We start from the raw sequence: 17425 nt of genomic DNA, 5'->3' as shown, positions 1-17425 counted from the left end.
TTTTTGTTAAACCATAGATGCAGATGTTTGTCAAAATCCTTTCCTAGGCAAAGGTCATAGGTTCATAAATGGTTATATTTAGTTCCTTTGGGTTAAATTCCAAATCTTCTATGGAAGTCAATGGCGTAAGTTCTCTGCCTCTGGGATTTGCAGCGGAAAATGATTTTATGGATCTTGGCCAAAAGAATGTCCAGTGAATAGCCTAGTGGAAAGTCAAAGCCAACACATAACTTTGAATGAATAGTTTCTAAATTTCCAAATTAAGTGCATAATTAAAATGCAAATTCCATCCCAGCAAACTTCTGGCTAAAGACATTTCCCAAGTTAGTTCACATAAACATCAGCTTTAGTACAAAGTTCTAGAAACTTTATATTACTGTTAACAGAAGTCAAAGACGAAATACGCAAAAATCATACCATATCAATATCTTTTTAATATTTCTGTTAAGGTAAAATGTCCTGTTTATGATATGGGGCTTTGAGATGCCACAGTGAAAATGCTCAGAATCCATCCCATTTATTTCCTTGGGATTTTAGAGTACATAATTATGACCTGGATTCTGCCCATCGGTTTATGATTGCCATACAGCTCCCACTGTTTTAATTTGTGGTTGAAAAATTGGTAGCTATTGCAGTATTTTCTTCTACACAGTAATAAACATAACTGACCTGACATATGCAAAGTTAGCCTATAGATTAGGGTTGCCATACATCTGGGAATTCCTGGACATGTCCTCTTTGGTGGGGTCCTAAATGTCCATCTGGGGGGATTTTACATTTTAAAGCAAATGTAAAATTGCCCTGAAAAAGCTCAACAACTTTTTGTGTCCAAATTTTCACCTGTTGAAATATGGCAACCCTACTATAGATAACCTTACCACATTTCCTCCCCACTACGTATTTTGTGTTTTAAGGGAGTCAGTGATTGTCTAGAAATTATGTTACTGATTCTCTCAAATCTACCCAAAGTATTAAAATATAAGTGCTTTTGAACTGTGAAGCCCAATCCTCAACAGCAGTTGTCTACAGTGAAGTTGTGGCTTCTGTTGAGTAGATGTGAAAGTTCCACCAAAAAGCTTTGAGGTAAAACTGCACAAGAAGTTTCTAGTAATTTCAGTGAACCCTCAAAAAGTTCCCATTTATCAGTTTGCAAACACTGGAATATTTCTGGGCTAATATTTCCTCTTGCCAAGGAGTAGGCCCCACTGCGTTCGATACAACTTACTTAAATAGGCATGGTTAAGTTTCTGCTTTTAGCTATGTAATTCCAGTACAAGAGTAGACCTTTTCATGCATTACTCCTTTGTATGACACTGCCTGCCAATGACCACATATTGAGCATGGTTCTCTTTTGAAGAGTTTCCTATGCACCTCACTCAGTGTGCTGTCATTAGAGGGTTGAGGTAGCACAGTGATGGAGAATTGGGGGCGAAAAGGATAGCCTCCCCTGGCTATAAACTGGGAGTGCCTGACACATGAGTAACATGTGAGTTAGGGATGGGGAAGAAATTCAATTCAGTTCACATGTCAAGGTGAACCTGCCTAATTCACACATTCTGAAACAATATGCAGACTGAAGCACAGCCAGCCTTCAAAATTCGCACATCTCTGAATGTTGCAATGCAATTCTTCAGCCAAATGATGTGTTCCAAAATACAGATACTGGGGTGAAATGTTGTTAAAATGCATATTAGTGAAAATAACATACAAAAATGTTATGTGCTATTGGGGAAATTTGCTTTGCAGAAATGTGTGTGTTAGGTAAAATTGCATACAAATATATGTATATTGGGAGAAATTCGGACTAACCTGCTGATTATTTTTTATGAGGACCTTATTTTTAATTTTAAAAAAGAATTATTCTGTATATGCTGAGAACTGAATTTAAGATTGGAGAAATGAGAAGCTGAGAGAACTGAAATTGACAGATTTGCCCATCTCTAGTGTGAACAGGGCTGAAAACTGCTATGACATCTTGTGTTTTCCTTAAAAGTAACTTCATGAGGGCAGTACATTATTTACCTTCTAGTGACATACTATGCCTTCTTGGCGATTAGGAGTGTGTGCCTTTAGAAAGAGGTGGTATTATATATTTATTATAATAGTAATAAAGCGTTAACACTGAAAAGGGCACATTTTACGTGTAACCAAAGTAATAATACAGCAGCAGCAGCAACAACAGCAACAACTTTCCTGCTCCCATTCTGTACATAAAGATAATTATTTGTCTTGGGAAAGTTTTTTACTTGTAAACAATGCTTCATTGTGATTCTTTTTTCCTCACTTTCCCCGCAGCAAAAACGTTCGCTGGGCAACGGCTGGACTGTAACGACATTCCAAAAGTCTGTTCCAATGAGCACCTACTTAGTGGCTTGGGCTGTACACCAGTTTAAGTATATAGAAAAAATATCGGACCGAGGAATTCCTGTAAGTCCTGTGCTAATTCTTATCAAATTTATGCAATGTTTCTTGGTGATTTTTGCTTTGCGAACAGGAAACAAGCAGTCCTCCAGTTATTGATGTTGTGAAAAAGGATAGAAACACTATGTATGTAGAAAGACCTCTTTTTTAAAAAATCAAAATCCTTTGGTCTAGGCTGAACATGCTGGCCTTATTTTAGCTATAGTTCATTGAAACAATGGGATGTACAGTGGTACCTTGGGTTACATACGCTTCAGGTTACATACGCTTCAGGTTACAGACTCTGCTAACCCAGAAATAGTACCTCGGGTTAAGAACTTTGCTTCAGGATAAGAACAGAAATCGTGCTCCGGTGGCGCAGCAGCAGGAGGCCGCATTAGCTAAAGTGGTGCTTCAGGTTAAGAACAGTTTCAGGTTAAGAACAGACCTCCGGAATGAATTAAGTACTTAACCTGAGGTACCACTGTAACTGAATTTGTTTAATTAAGGCTGTGTACATACCATACCTTTAAGGGACATTTCTCATCCAAAGAATCCTGGGAACTGTAGTTTGTTAAGGGTGCTGGGAATTACAGCCCTGTGGGGAATAAATGACAGTTCCCAGAATTCCTCAAATGTATGCCATGTATGCATACAATGGGATTTAACTTAGTTGTCATCAATCGAGCCACGGATTTTGATGTGACTTAGCAGTGTAGCACGTGTCTACTCAGGAGTAAGTTCCACTATGTGAAATCGGGACATATTGTCAGATAAGTATTCATAGGATGGCAGCCAAGATCTCTTTTCAGACATCCCTCTCCATATGGAGAATGAATCCATGCAAAAGGGAGAAGGATCACACGGCTCGCTGTGGTTTTCCAGGCATCCCTTTGTCAGACCTCGGGTGGTCTTTGTGTGGCTCTGTGTGCAGAGATCATGGGTGGTATGAGCAGGATGCAGCAGCTTCAGGAGTGGGGCCAGGAACATAATCCTTCTTTCTCCTCCACACGTTTAGGCATGAAGGAGAAAATCTGAGAAACATTTTGGTCAGATCTAAATTTAGCTGAAACTCGGCCAGTCTTCATATTGTCGGTCCCCCATGGGGGGATTATTAAATGCAGAAGAGCAAAAGAAATGCTTGACTAGACCAGACCAAAGGTCTGTCTCCAATAGTCCAATGTTCTGTCTCTGATAATAGCCAAGCCGGATGTCCCATGGTGATGGTAATTTAGGGGAAAGACATAGCTCAGTGTTACAGCATCAGTTTTCCAAACAGAAGGTCCCATGGTCAATCTCTGGCATCTCCACGTATGGCTTTCTCAGAGAGGTTTAGCTCTCAACCCCACCTCACAGAGACCTTTGGAAATTGTAGTTCTGAGAAGGGAATAAGGTAAAGGGACCCCTGACCATTAGGTCCAGTTGTGGCCGACTCTGGGGTTGCGGTGCTCATCTCGCTTTATTGGCCAAGGGAGCCGGCGTACAGCTTCCGGGTCATGTGGCTAGCATGACTAAGCCGCTTCTGGCAAACCAGAGCAGCGCACAGAAACGCCGTTTACCTTCCTGCTGGAGCGGTACCTATTTATCTACTTGCACTTTGACGTGCTTTCAAACTGCTAGGTTGGCAGGAGCAGGGACCGAGCAACGGGAGCTCACCCAGTCGTGGGGATTTGAACCGCCGACCTTCTGATCGGCAAGTCCTAGGCTCTGTGGTTTAACCCACAGCGCCATAGGATCCTCCTAATACAGTAACTCTCCATACCCTTAACAAACCACAGCTCCCAAAATTCTTTGGGGGGTGTCATGACTGCTTCAGATGGTATCATAGAATCTATTAACTTGTGGCAAGACTCCTGTTAATTGTAATGTTTCATTTGACTAGCTTAGCTCTCCTGCCAGGAATATAGCTGGCTCCTTCCCAGCTAAGCTTCCCTACCAAGTTACTAAACTCATATGCCTCCAATTCCTTATCTGAAAATAAGGGCATTTTATTTACTGCATCATTTCACCGATCTGCAATTTCCTCCACATCTCTAGGGACCTGTCCCTGAAGACTTAGTAAATATTTCATAGCTCTCAAACAATGCCATTCTATAATGTTTTTTTATGCTACGTTTTTGAAAAAGATAGCGGAAGTCAAGCTGCCATTCATCCAAGGAAGTGAACATAGTGATCAAATAGCCTTAATTCCCCTCCTTGTGGTGTTTGTGTATTAATTGCTCATTTAAAAATAGAGGCAAAGGGTCACCCAGTCAATAGTGTGGGGGGGGGCAATTCATGGGATTAATAGCAGCTGTCAGATGCTTCGTTCTTCATGTTTTTAGCATTAGTATTATCTGGCCCAAACACTCAAACACAGTTTTGGGAAAAAAAGTCTCTGTGAAATTAGAATGTCTTTGGGGCTTTTGGAAAATACAGGCGGAGAAAAACTTGGACGGAAACTTCAGCCAATAATTAGCCTTTTAGCATAATGTTCTAATAGTCGCCTTATAAACTAACACATTTATTATGGCCTAAACTTTCATGGACTCAAGCCTGCTTCATCGGCTGCACGAAGTGAAATAGTAGTTGGCAGGAATGTAAAATAGAAGAATGCGAGGTAGGAGCTGAATGGCTGTGAGATGCAAAAATTAAAGTCAGTGATAATTAGAGCTTAAGTATGTCAACAGCAGGGACGCGGGTGGCGCTGTGGGTTAAACCACAGAGGCTAGGACTTGCTGATCAGAAGGTTGGAGGTTCGAATCCCCGTGATGGGGTGAGCTCCCGTTGCTTGGTCCCTGCTCCTGCCAACCTAGCAGTTCGAAAGCACGCCAGTGCAAGTAGATAAATAGGTACCACTCTGGTGGGAAGGTAAACGGCGTTTCCGTGCGCTGCTCTGGTTTGCCAGAAGCGGCTTAGTCATGCTGGCCACATGACCTGGAAGCTGTACGCCGGCTCCCTCGGCCAATAAAGCAAGATGAGCGCCGCAACCCCAGAGTCGGCCACGACGGGACCTAATGGTCAGGGGTCCCTTTACCTTTACTTTTATGTCAACAGCAGAGCCGATCCACCCATGAGACAAGGTGCAGCTACTGCCTTGGGTGGCAGGATCCACTGGGGCAGCAGATGTGGCCTCCAGGGAATGCATCACCCGCTGCTGCTGCTGTGCTAGCAGCAATGGCTGCAGTTGCAGTACTTGGAGGCTAGATCTGTCACCTCCTTGGCACCTGATGTGATTCAGAGCAGACCCCTTTCCCCCCATAATGGTCCTTGATTCCCACATCAACCATTGGGTAAAGTTGATTTTATTTCCCCCGCCTTGTTCACAATGTAGAACTTCACTCACCCCCTTATTCCCAATGTAATTTTTCTTCCCCCCGCCCTGTCCTTGATGCAGATCTTCACTCACTCCTTCTTCCCTGGTGGGGTGTGTACCATTTTTGTGGTTTGCTTCAAGTGCTAAAAATTCTTGGGACAGCGCAGGTTAACATGCACACCTTTAACCTTTTAGCAGGTTAATTGTAATCCAGCAATTTCACATTACATTTTTGCGTCAGAGTTCTTTGTTTTCATTCTGGAACTACCGTATTTTTCCGTGTATAAGACTAGGTTTTTTTCCTAATAAATTATGTCAAAAATTAGGGGGCGTCTTATACACGGATAGTGCCAAGGCCATTTTCTTAAATCTGAGTCCCCCCAAATAGGGGGTGTCTTATACATGGGGGCATCTTATAGATGGAAAAATACGGTAAAATTAGTTTACCAATACCAGGATATATCTGCTAACTGTGCCTGTTTCTTGCAAATGGTTCCCTGCACCACTGTGGGTGTTAAGGCAATTATTTATTGCATTTGTATCCCACCTTTTTCTTTACAAGGAGCTCATGGTGGCAGCCCAAGCCGGGGAAAGAGCTGTGCAGGCACAGGCGTGGGCACATTGCGACGCCACGGCACCCACACTTCCCCAGCTCAGACTGGCAGAGGCCACAGTGGCCCAAGCCCCCCCAAAACCTCCAAAACCCAGACATTTCCTTTAAAATTTAAAAATCTGCCCAGATGGGCATGTTGACCCCCCCAAAAGAGGACATGTCCAGGTTTCCCCGGACATATGGCAACCCTAATACATGGTTCTCCACCTCCTTATTCATGCCCAAGTGGGGGTTTGAACCTTGTTCTCCCAGGTCCTACTCCAACTGCTACACCATACTGGTTTTCAGCAGTTATCACAAATGTGCTACTGCAAAAAGTTAAGCATGTGCCTATGAGAGAGAGAGAGAGAGAGGTATATATTGTTATATTTACAACAATTAATATAGCAGTGATTATAACCTCCCCATCTGCCTGCTCACCCCTCTGATCTCCCGCTATTTCAAGCCTCATTTTTTTAAAAGAACACATTTCTTTCCTATTTCTACATCATGCTTCCTGTAACACCCCCCCTTCCCAATTCTGCTATTTACCCAGAGCTCAGGCAGAGGGTCAATGACTGGCCATTGTCCGGTCATTACACCCTGATGGCTCTTCTGCCCAGGCAATTTCCTGGTTTAGCCTGAATTTCAAATCTAATGTCTGGCACCCATGAATTTAAGGGGATTGTTGCCTCCTACAATCCCATAACACTATATTTAAAAGCACCCTGTTAATGTACAGCAAAATGTATTTGGTTATACATATTTTTATTTTACTATCCTGGGACCACAGCACCTTCTTAAACACTGGATTTTGGAAGCTTGAGAATTACTTACGAACATAGCTGATATTTTGGTGAGGGATTTGACGGCAGAAGAGTTTTCATGCTGTCATCTACAGAAGGGGTTGCCAACTCCCAAGAGACTGCGATCTACTCACAGAGTTAAAAACTGGCAGGGGGGTTCAGGTCACAGTCGCTGAGCTTTTTTTAGGGAGGAGGGAAGTCCCGTTTTTTGGGGCGCAGGGCAAAAATGTTGAGCTTCTTTTAGGGGAGCCAAAGTTGTTCAGCTTCTTTGGGGGGAGCCACTGGTCTACCAGTGATCTACCATGGACGTCCAGTGATCTACCAGTAGATCACGTTTTACCTGTTGGACGTGCCTGATCTACAGCAATTAAAAGTCTCTCACTGAGTTTAAAGGGCTTTGAACTCAGAAGGCCACTTAATACCACCTGGGTGCTGTTCATACTAAATGTACCACACTGAGAGCATTGGCTAATGATAGAATCCCCAGAGACACCCATTTGTGAAGGGAAAGTCTCATCCTCAATGGTCCATGCTTCAAAAGGAGCTGAGTACATCTGTGAGCCACAGCAGCAGGAACAGAGGGAATTTAGCATCATGATACAGCCCTCCTAAAATGACCAGTTATGCTTTGCCAAAAGGGAGGATTTGCATCATATATTTGCATAAATTTGTATATGATAATGTATATGTCTAGAAGGAAATTTTAAAAGAAATTACTATAATTTAAATAGAAATACAATACATCTCACCATAGTAGCAATTACACTGGGTGACTTAGGAGCTAGCTCAGTCTGCTGACCAGGGATGGGCCACCTCAAGACTCCTGTTTTCTCTTTGTATGGTTCCTTCTCTTTAAACCAGACTTTGGACTGGATAATCCTCAAGCAGAGGACAATTTCAGATGCAGGACTGTCCTCTGACAGATGGAGGACTGTCTTCTGTAAAGCAAGGAACATGATCACCCTAAGCCCCCAGTGTGAGATACTTGGAAAGGAAGCCCTGCCCCATGACTAGAGACCAAATTTGCCCTCTTTCCTCCAAAGCTCTTCTCTGTATTGACATTATTACCCTTCCCTTTGTTGGACAGACATGTGACCTGGGCTTACTCTTTGACTCCCCTTTCACCTTTGTTCCCCATATTCAGTACATGGCCCAACTCACTTTGCTTCTCCACTTAGAACATTGCAAAATATAGCCATGCCTTTCAGTCCCATTGGCTAAAGCTTTGGGGCATGCCCTGCTCATCTCTCACCCAGACTACTGTGAGTTTTCCTCTCTGGTCTTCCATCCTCTCAAATTGGTCCCCCTATGTCTATCTACTACTCCACTGCCAAAATCATTCATCTCTTTCATCAGCCTGATCACATGAAATGCGAAAAGTTAACAGGGGCTGGGGAACATCTTATCTGGGATAAATCACCCCTAAGAGATGTGGGGGTGGGAGTTAAATGTTTAATGGAACAAGTGTAGAACTAGTCAATGAAGCCAAAGTGCTATAGGGTAAAATGTATGAGAAGGTGCTTCTGCCTTTCAGGGCAAGACGAGTTACCGTATTTTTTGCTCTATAAGACTCACTTTTTCCCTCCTAAAAAGTAAGGGGAAATGTGTGTGCGTCTTATGGAGTGAGTGCAGGCTGTGCAGCTATCACAGAAGCCAGAACAGCAAGAGGGATTGCTGCTTTCACTGTGTAGCGATCCCTCTTGCTGTTCTGGCTTCTGAGATTCAGAATATTTTTTTTTCTTGTTTTCGTCCTCCAAAAACTAGGTGCGTCTTGTGGTCTGGTGCGTCTTATAGAGTGAAAAATATGGCAATCCTTTTAGCTCTGTGATTTGATCAAATGTATCCTGGTGCTAAACAATAATTGTGTCCAGCAAGAAACACCTCTGATAATAACTTTGCTTTGTTTTACAGCTCCGTGTTTATGCCCAGCCCCAGCAGTTACACACAGCCGAATATGCAGCAACTATAACTAAAGAGATATTTGATTTCTTTGAAGGATACTTCAACATGAGCTATTCTCTTCCCAAACTCGGTAACAAATTAACATTGATGTTCATTTGCTTTCAGGATTTTGTTGCCAGTCACTGAGTCACCTGAAAATTGACAGGAAATATGATGTTTGAAGTAGTGGTGTTTAGCTGCTGTGCTTGCACCTTAACAGTATATTAGTATGCTTTGACGGGAAGATGAATCTGCCTTATAATGGGCATGTACTGTACACACATAAGGCTAAACCATAGTTTAACACAATGTCAATGACTTTCCACAAACCCAACCAAATTGTCAAGATTGCAGTCGAATATTGCTTTCAAATAGCCTTGGCTTAGTGTTATGTACAAATATGGGGCTACGGTTTATAACAAACCAATGATCAGTTGCTAAACAACACAAATTGACACTGGCAATGTTCTATGTTACAGAGGACAGTCCTCAATTTGAAAAGCCATCCAGTCCAAGTCTAGTTCAAAGATTTAAAAACCATAGGAAGTGAGTGCCAGTGGCTTAAGTTGCCCCACCAACAGCACCCAGGCAGCAGATTGAGTTATGTGTATTTCTATTAAATTTACTTCTATACATATTAATCAGAATAGGCAAATTTCATGCAAATCTGTACCCTCAGTTGTCCTTTTCCTGTTGATGCATTTCTTCTATTTTGACTATACTTGTGTGTCTTCCCTACATGGAAAGGTTGGTTGGAAGCAGCAGATGTGCCTATTTAGAATGATTTTAGACTGAACAGTGCCATTCCCCACATGAACTTTGAGAAATGTCATACAGACCCCAGAGGCAAAATACAGGCCCACTGTGGCTCCAAACCTTGCAAATAGCCTTCCTAAGAGATCCCTGGAGCATGTGTTCACTCCTGAGGAGGGACAATGGCTGCTCCACTGAGGGCATTTTCACTAGACCCTTGCACAGCCCCACTCAATCCAATTTGGGGCCTGATATGGCATTTTGGAGTGGCCCTGAACCACCCAGATCCAGGTCCCAAAGTGATTTGGGGGGTTCTTTCACAGTGTATAAATAGGGTTAAAACCCCTGATTAAAGATGCTGTCAGGAGAGGACAAGAGACATGTACCGGGTATAGACTGCCTGCATGAATCTCCTCCCTTGCCAATCCTTGCCACCAGGCAGCCCTAGATCATTCCAGGTTAACCCGACTCTACCTAAGGGGATCCAGGGTTGCCTCAGCTCACTCTAGCCAAATCCTGTATTGTCCCAAATGAGCCCAATTTAAGTCAGAATCTGGTGTTTGACCAGAGCCGCTGCATCGCTCCAGTTTTCACCCAAGTCTTCAAATCCCCTCTGACCCTCTCTCTCGGTATTCGTGATATTGCACACACATGATTGCAAAACCTACGTTACCTAAACTGGAGCATACAACAACAACAACAACAACAACAACAACACAGCCAAAATCACATGTGCATTTTCAATGGATCCTTCTGGAATTTTCCCCTGCTATTTCAGGGGACTATTTCAGGGGACCACTGCTCTAAGGCAGGAGCTCTGGGGTAGAGTGTCTGCTTTGTATGCAAAAGGTCCCAGATTCAGTTCCTAGCATCTCAAATAGGAGTGAGAATGTACCGTCCCTGAAAACCCTGGAGAGCTGTTGCCAGTCAGTGGGCACAGTTACTGGGCTAGATGAATCTGGCTCAGTAATGGCTTCTAGCCACAATGGCTGCGTTCTGCCTCCATGGTTAGAGGCAGTAATGTTTCTGAATACCAACTGCAGGAAACCACAGAAGGGAAGAGTGCTCTTATGCTTTTGAGGCATCTGGGAGCGCACTGTGAGAACAGGATGCTGGACTAGGTGGGCCATTGGTCTGATCCATTGTTGTTGTTGTTTAGTCGTTTAGTCGTGTCCGACTCTTCGTGACCCCATGGACCAGAGCACGCCAGGCACCTCTGTCCTCCACTACCTCCCGCAGTTTGGTCAAACTCATGCTGGTAACCTCGAAAACACTATCCAACCATCTCGTCCTCTGTCGCCCCCTTCTCCTTGTGCCCTCCATCTTTCCCAGCATCAGTGTCTTCTCCAGGGAGTCTTCTCTTCTCATGAGGTGGCCAAAGTACTGGAGCCTCAGCTTCACGATCTGCCCTTCCAGTGAGCACTCAGGGCTGATTTCCTTAAGAATGGATGCGTTTGATCTTCTTGCAGTCCATGAGACTCTCAAGAGTCTTCTCCAGCACCATAATTCAAAAGCATCAATTCTTCGGCGATCAGCCTTCTTTATGGTCCAGCTCTCACTTCCATACATCACTACTGGGAAAACCATGGCTTTAACTATACGGACCTTTGTTGTCAAGGTGACGTCTCTACTTCTCAAGATGCTATCTAGGCCTGTCATTGCCCTTCTTCCAAGAAGCAGGCGTCTTTTAATTTCGTGGCTGCTGTCACCATCTGCAGTGATCATGGAGCCCAAGAAAGTAAAATCTCTCACTGCCTCCATTTCTTCCCCTTCTATTTGCCAGGAGGTGATGGGACCAGTGGCCATGATCTTCGTTTTTTTGATGTTGAGCTTCAGACCATATTTTGCGCTCTCCTCTTTCACCCTCATTAAAAGGTTCTTTAATTCCTCCTTTCCAAGGGCCTGATCCATTAGACTCTGCTTATGCTCATACATCCTATTATAAGGCAACTTACGTACTATGTTCCTGTTCACAAGTAAAGGAGCTGTGATCTATCTGTTAATACTCACCTGAGATACATTTTATTCTGCAGACAGAAGTGGTTGAAGTGTGTGTGTGTGTGTGTGTTTATTTCTCAATGTATACAATTCCATCTGAACAATGGTGGGTGGTAAACTACTCAGAGGTGAAGTGCGGTTCAGAAAGGTTGAACTGCAATTATAAACATGCTGCCCTTCACAGTCCCAAAATGAAACCCATTTTGACCAAAATTAAACAGAAAGCAGTGGTTTCTGGCTTTTGAACCAGTGGGTCATGCTTTAGCATTGCCCATCTCAGAATCAATTTGAATTCTATGCGAGGCTAAGTAGCGGGGCTGTTCAGCCTCTCAGAGGAACCTAGCGTCCATAATTCTCATTTAAGCTGGTATTGATTGCCAGCCGTGAAGACATGACCCTCCATGTTGTGGGGAGTAGAAGCAGATGTTCTTCATTACATGGGGATTTAGTTTACTTAATTTGCCAATAAATATTTCTTAGTCCCATTTACGAAATCCTTTTACAACCTAATTGCAGGAAGACATTGTAAAGACTAGTTTGGCATTACCAATCAGGCAGCAGAAAGCATCCCCTGTGGCAGGGGAAGAGCCTGCCAAGTGCCCTACTGAGGGATTGGGAAGAGGTCCAAAGGGATGCCTCCAAACTGGGTGTACGGGCATTAAAATGGCAATCGTGCTTCAGTTGCTTTGCAAGGTATGGAGAAAGTGAAGAGAGAAGTTTCCCTCTTTCTTATAGTACCCAAATCCAAGCTCAACCAATATACCTATGTAAATGGTTGGAGATTCAGGGCAGATGAAAGGAACTACTTCACACAGCACATATTACTACCACAGACTCTAGTGATGGTCACAAACCTGGATGGCTTGAAAGGGTGTTTACAAATTCACAGAGGATAAGACTATGAGTGGCTAATAATCATGATGGCTGTGTAGTACCTCTGGTATCAGAAACCATATGCCTCTTGAGCCTATTTTATGTGGAAGACAAGTGGGAGAGAGCTACTGCACATCTGTACTGCTTATGGCCTTCCCAGAGGCACAGGTTGGCCACTTATGGTACATAATGTTGGACTAGATGGGTCTTTGGTTTCATCCAGCTGGTGTCTTCTTACATTCCTGGTAGGACATGTACCTGCCGTAGCTCCCTTCTCTTCTACATCACCCTTTGTTTGGCTGAGGAAAATAGGTACAGGTCTGAAGAAGGAGTTGGAGGAAGCCAACTGAGATATTTCATCCAGGACTCTGTACTGACCAGGCAAGCTTCAATTTTGGGTGGCGCCTCAGGAGTACATCTTTCATTGAATATATTTCAGGAGAGATTGGACAGCCATCTGCCAGGGATGCTGCAGTGTGAATCCTGTGTTGATCAAGCTGGTGGTGGACTAAATGTTTTCCAATATCCCTTCCAATTCTTCAGTTCTATGATTGCAACAATTTGTACACATACTGTACTTAGTCAATAGGTGTCAATGGAGGACACCTAATCTTCTTGCCTTCTTTCCTCCCAATGTTAGTGCCTCCTTATCTCACTGTCTCTCCTTCCCTGGCTCTTCCCATTGGATACATTCCAGTGGGAAGGTGAACATGTAGATGCATACAGCCAGGGGCTGTCCTGCAAATACCATGACTCAAGGTCCATATACCCAGCTCCACATGCCCTCACCTATTTAATTTCATAAGCTCTCCAAAATGTTAAGCATAGTTGCACCCATGCTGTCATAAGGGGGAATGTGAAACTAGGAGCAGAAGAACCTGGTTCACCAGCATCATCCTGGCATTTCAGCAGTCCAGACACATGTTGAATGTTCTGCTGAGTCAGACCAAGGGTTCACCATTGACTATCCTGATCTGCAGCATCTCTCGGAGGGTTGAACTCCAGGACCTTATGCATTTCAATGGTGAAGGGGGCACAAGCAACAAGCTGAAGTATTTCTGTTAGATGCAGCAGTTCTGTGACTTGAATAAGATAAATGAGCTTGAACACTCAGGGTAAACGTCTCTCTTTTTCTATCTAGACAAAATAGCCATTCCAGATTTTGGCACTGGGGCCATGGAGAACTGGGGTTTGATCACTTACAGAGAAACTAATCTCCTTTATGATCCAAATGAATCTGCTGCTTCAAACAAGCAAAGAGTAGCTGCTGTGGTTGCCCATGAACTTGTTCACCAGGTACAGCTTGCAAAGCATCTTATCACAAAGGCATCAAATGATAATATTTTAGTCAAGGAAATAATTATTCTATTTTATTCTGTCAGATTTTTCTGCTTCCTTTTCAGCTGCAAAAAAAGTGGATTCGTTTTAAAGCTTTGAAGTACTGAAACATATTTCAGATAATGGTTTTGTCTCATTTTCATCCTGTATCAACAGCACTTCATTTGCTGGAGATTTACTGTTGGGGGCTACTACAACACAAAGTTGCAGTGAGACCATAGTTTCCCACACCCATTTTTGCTGCTGCAAATCATGATAAATTGCAGGAGCAATTTTCTCCCATGGGAAAGTGGAAGAGAAAGGAAACAACACCACAGTGATTTGAGCAACATCTCATGCATCAGTTGAATTAGTTCACCCCAGAGCCAGCCCTACTATTAGGCAGAGTGAAGCTGGGTGCCTCAGGTGGTGTGTCCTGGGGCTGCAGATAGGAAGATGATAGTAGACAGAGCTTTGTGCAGGGATGTTGGGCCAGAATTCAATTTTGATTGCATTTTAATGAGCAACTGCCTAATTCACACTTCTAGAACCAATAAGAGAAGTGTCACACAGCTATCCTGTGAAATTCACACTTCTCCAAATTTTGGATACAGTTCTTGAACTAATGTGTACAAAAAATGTATTTGGGGGAAAGTGTACATACTGTAAAATGCATACACTGGTGAAAATAACATTTATTTAGTCATTTATTTATTAGTTATTTTTCTCAATCACCCTTCATCCCATAGGACGTCAGGGTCCTAACAAACAAAATATAAAGAGAGCAGATAAAATATAGACATAATTAGATTAAAACCCAGTAAAAAGAGCGCAACAGAACAGTTCAGCAATGGTCTCAAAAATATCTAATACCCCAATGCCTCCATTAACATATCTGTTTTAAGCTGGCGCCTAAAAGTCATCAGTGAAGTGGACAGCGTATCTCCATATAAGGAACCCTTTCATCTATTAATTTTGACACAGCAAGATCTGCACAATAGCTGTATTATGTAAATATTTGCTAAGTTACCATAGAGCTATAACCTGTATAAATAATGCTGCTTTCCCCTCCTGCTTCCCATTGTAGTGGTTTGGGAACATTGTGACCATGGACTGGTGGGAAGACTTGTGGCTGAATGAAGGATTTGCCAGCTTCTTTGAATTTCTGGGGGTCAATGCTACAGAAGGAGATTGGCAAATGGTAAATATTAACATTCTTACATTACATTACGTGCTTATAGTGTGGCGTGGAGCAGAGGCATTATTATTACTGATTTATGTAGATTTTTTTGGACCGATAACATGGGAAAAAATGTTTTATCAAAAACTCAAAACAAGTCACAGGTATAGTGTAGAATAAAGCATGTTTTGTTTTTAAAGCCATGGAGTGCTACCAAACCACCCACGATGACCATGTCTTTTTCATGTTTCCTCCCCCAAGACCACTATGTGTTCTTTCTTCCTCACAAAGGGCCACAAACTCTCCCCTAGCCTGCAGACCATCCTCTCTCCAATCTACAATTTTCCAGCAGAAGGAAAACAACATATCTCTTCCTATCCCTCCCTATTTCCCCCCACTCTGGTCAGAAAAAGCTTCCCTTGGTGCCAGGGAGAAAGAAAGGAAGCGAGGGAGGAGTGCTCCCCAGGGGGTTATGGAGGCACCTTCCCTTCCTGTCCTCCTCTTCCCAAGATTATCCATTCAGACTCTGAGGTAGAGTCCTACAAGAGCCACTTTCCAAGTCTTGGCTCAATCTGTGTGCCTCTTTCACCCTTCGAGGTTCAGATTGTCATCACAACATGATGACAGACCAGTAGAAATATTAAACAGAGAGGCATAATCATTTCTTGTATTCTTATTCAGTGTATTTTGCTCCATTTTTCCTTCTTTTTTCTTTACAGATGGACCAAATTTTGATTGAGGATCTGTTCCCTGTTCTGAAGGAGGACTCTTTGATCTCCTCCCATGCTATTGTAGTGAATGTGTCTTCTCCTGATGAAATAACCTCTGTGTTTGATGGCATATCCTACAGCAAAGTAAGGAAGAACTTGTCTTCTCATTGATAAAATGTCAAAAAGGCAGACACAAAGTCAATAGTGTTTGAGTTGATATGTCGCTCTTCAGGAGACGAAACTTGAAAGAAGTTGGTTTTATAGCATCTTCTGACAAGGTGCTTTGGCTTCAATGCAGAAGATACTGGGACAACTGGAAAAGGTGGTTTCTTTTAATATCCAGATGGTCAAGAGCAGGGAAATTTGGAGTTACAGCTGCATTAACAGACCTGGAATTCTGCATTGTAGTAGAAAATGTGTACATTCAGGAAAAATATCATACACAAATATATATGTTAGGAGAAATTTGCACTAATGAATTTGTGTGTGGGGGTTTTTTTTTAAAAAAATGCAAACTGATGTGGAAATGTGGAAAATTGAACTTATAACTGAGAGAGAAACTGAGAGTAACTGAAACTGACAGATCCGTCCATCCCAACATACAGCTCTTTTTCCCAATCAGATTGCCACAAGCAAGGATGGGGAGAGCAAGCAAATGGCCATAAGCCAAAGGGTTATGTAAACTGGGTGTTGCTTGAACACAAATGCAGAAGGTCAGCATGCCATGTGAACCTGGCTCATGTTTGCTAGAGAATGTCTTCACTAGGAATCTTTTTTTAAAGCAACAACAACAACCTCACATGCAAACTTAAGTGCTTATACTGCTTCCTTGTATACGTAGGTATGTAGTGTTGTATGGGGCTAGAATCTTCTTCAAACTAGAATTTCTGAGAACTTTGGCTTTTGTTAGTGTTGTCAGAAGTGGCCAAACATTTTGAAAAGCATCTGCAGGCAGGATCTCTTAAATCCACAGAAAACAAACAAAGTCGCAGGCAGAGCTATTTGAGGCAGGAGGGTAGGGCTTCCTTTGCTCCCAAGCCACAGGTGGCATTTAAGGTAAGATGCAGACAAACCACTATGAATTGCTTATGGCTGAAACTGGGTGATTTCTGCCTACTTCTTGCGCTCTGTGGTTGTTGGTTCATTCTGGGTTGTGTTGACCCAGTAAGGAGGAAGGCTATGGGCTAAGGAGAGCAGTTTATAAATGTAAGGCATTAAAAATATGAATGATATGTTGCTGGGCTGTGCATAAATAAGGGAGTCAATCTTTTATCCATGTATTTTGCTCACTCAGTCAGACTTTTTCAAGTTTCAAGAACATGGCTTGATTGAAACTGGTATAGCATCAACTGATAATTGCTGATAATCCCAATCTCTGCTTTCTTAGGGAGCATCGATTCTCAGAATGCTGGAAGACTGGATCTCACCAGAAAAGTTCCAAGCTGGATGTCAGGTATGATCTACTCAGATTGGTGTAGAACAGGAAAATAGGGAAATGCTTAGTAATTAGTGTGCAATCCTATGCATACTTCCTTGAGAGAATAAGTCCCACTGAAAACA

The 17425-nt window shown here is 42.8% G+C and overlaps 1 protein-coding gene across 2 annotated transcripts in view; it reads left to right on the top strand.

The window, feature by feature from the left end:
- Nucleotides 1-17425, top strand: part of ENPEP (glutamyl aminopeptidase) — a 59765-nt gene that overhangs the window by 11990 nt on the left and 30350 nt on the right. For both annotated transcript variants that reach the window (XM_053403784.1, XM_053403785.1), the window contains exons 3-8: nt 2296-2427; nt 9005-9125; nt 13800-13954; nt 15063-15176; nt 15875-16009; nt 17253-17318. In XM_053403784.1, coding sequence (XP_053259759.1) covers nt 2296-2427; nt 9005-9125; nt 13800-13954; nt 15063-15176; nt 15875-16009; nt 17253-17318 — 723 coding nt within the window. The remainder of the gene's footprint in view (nt 1-2295; nt 2428-9004; nt 9126-13799; nt 13955-15062; nt 15177-15874; nt 16010-17252; nt 17319-17425) is intronic.

This window comes from Podarcis raffonei, chromosome 9 (assembly GCF_027172205.1).
Source record: "Podarcis raffonei isolate rPodRaf1 chromosome 9, rPodRaf1.pri, whole genome shotgun sequence".
NCBI lineage: Eukaryota > Metazoa > Chordata > Lepidosauria > Squamata > Lacertidae > Podarcis > Podarcis raffonei.
This window is presented reverse-complemented; position numbering and strand designations above follow the sequence as displayed.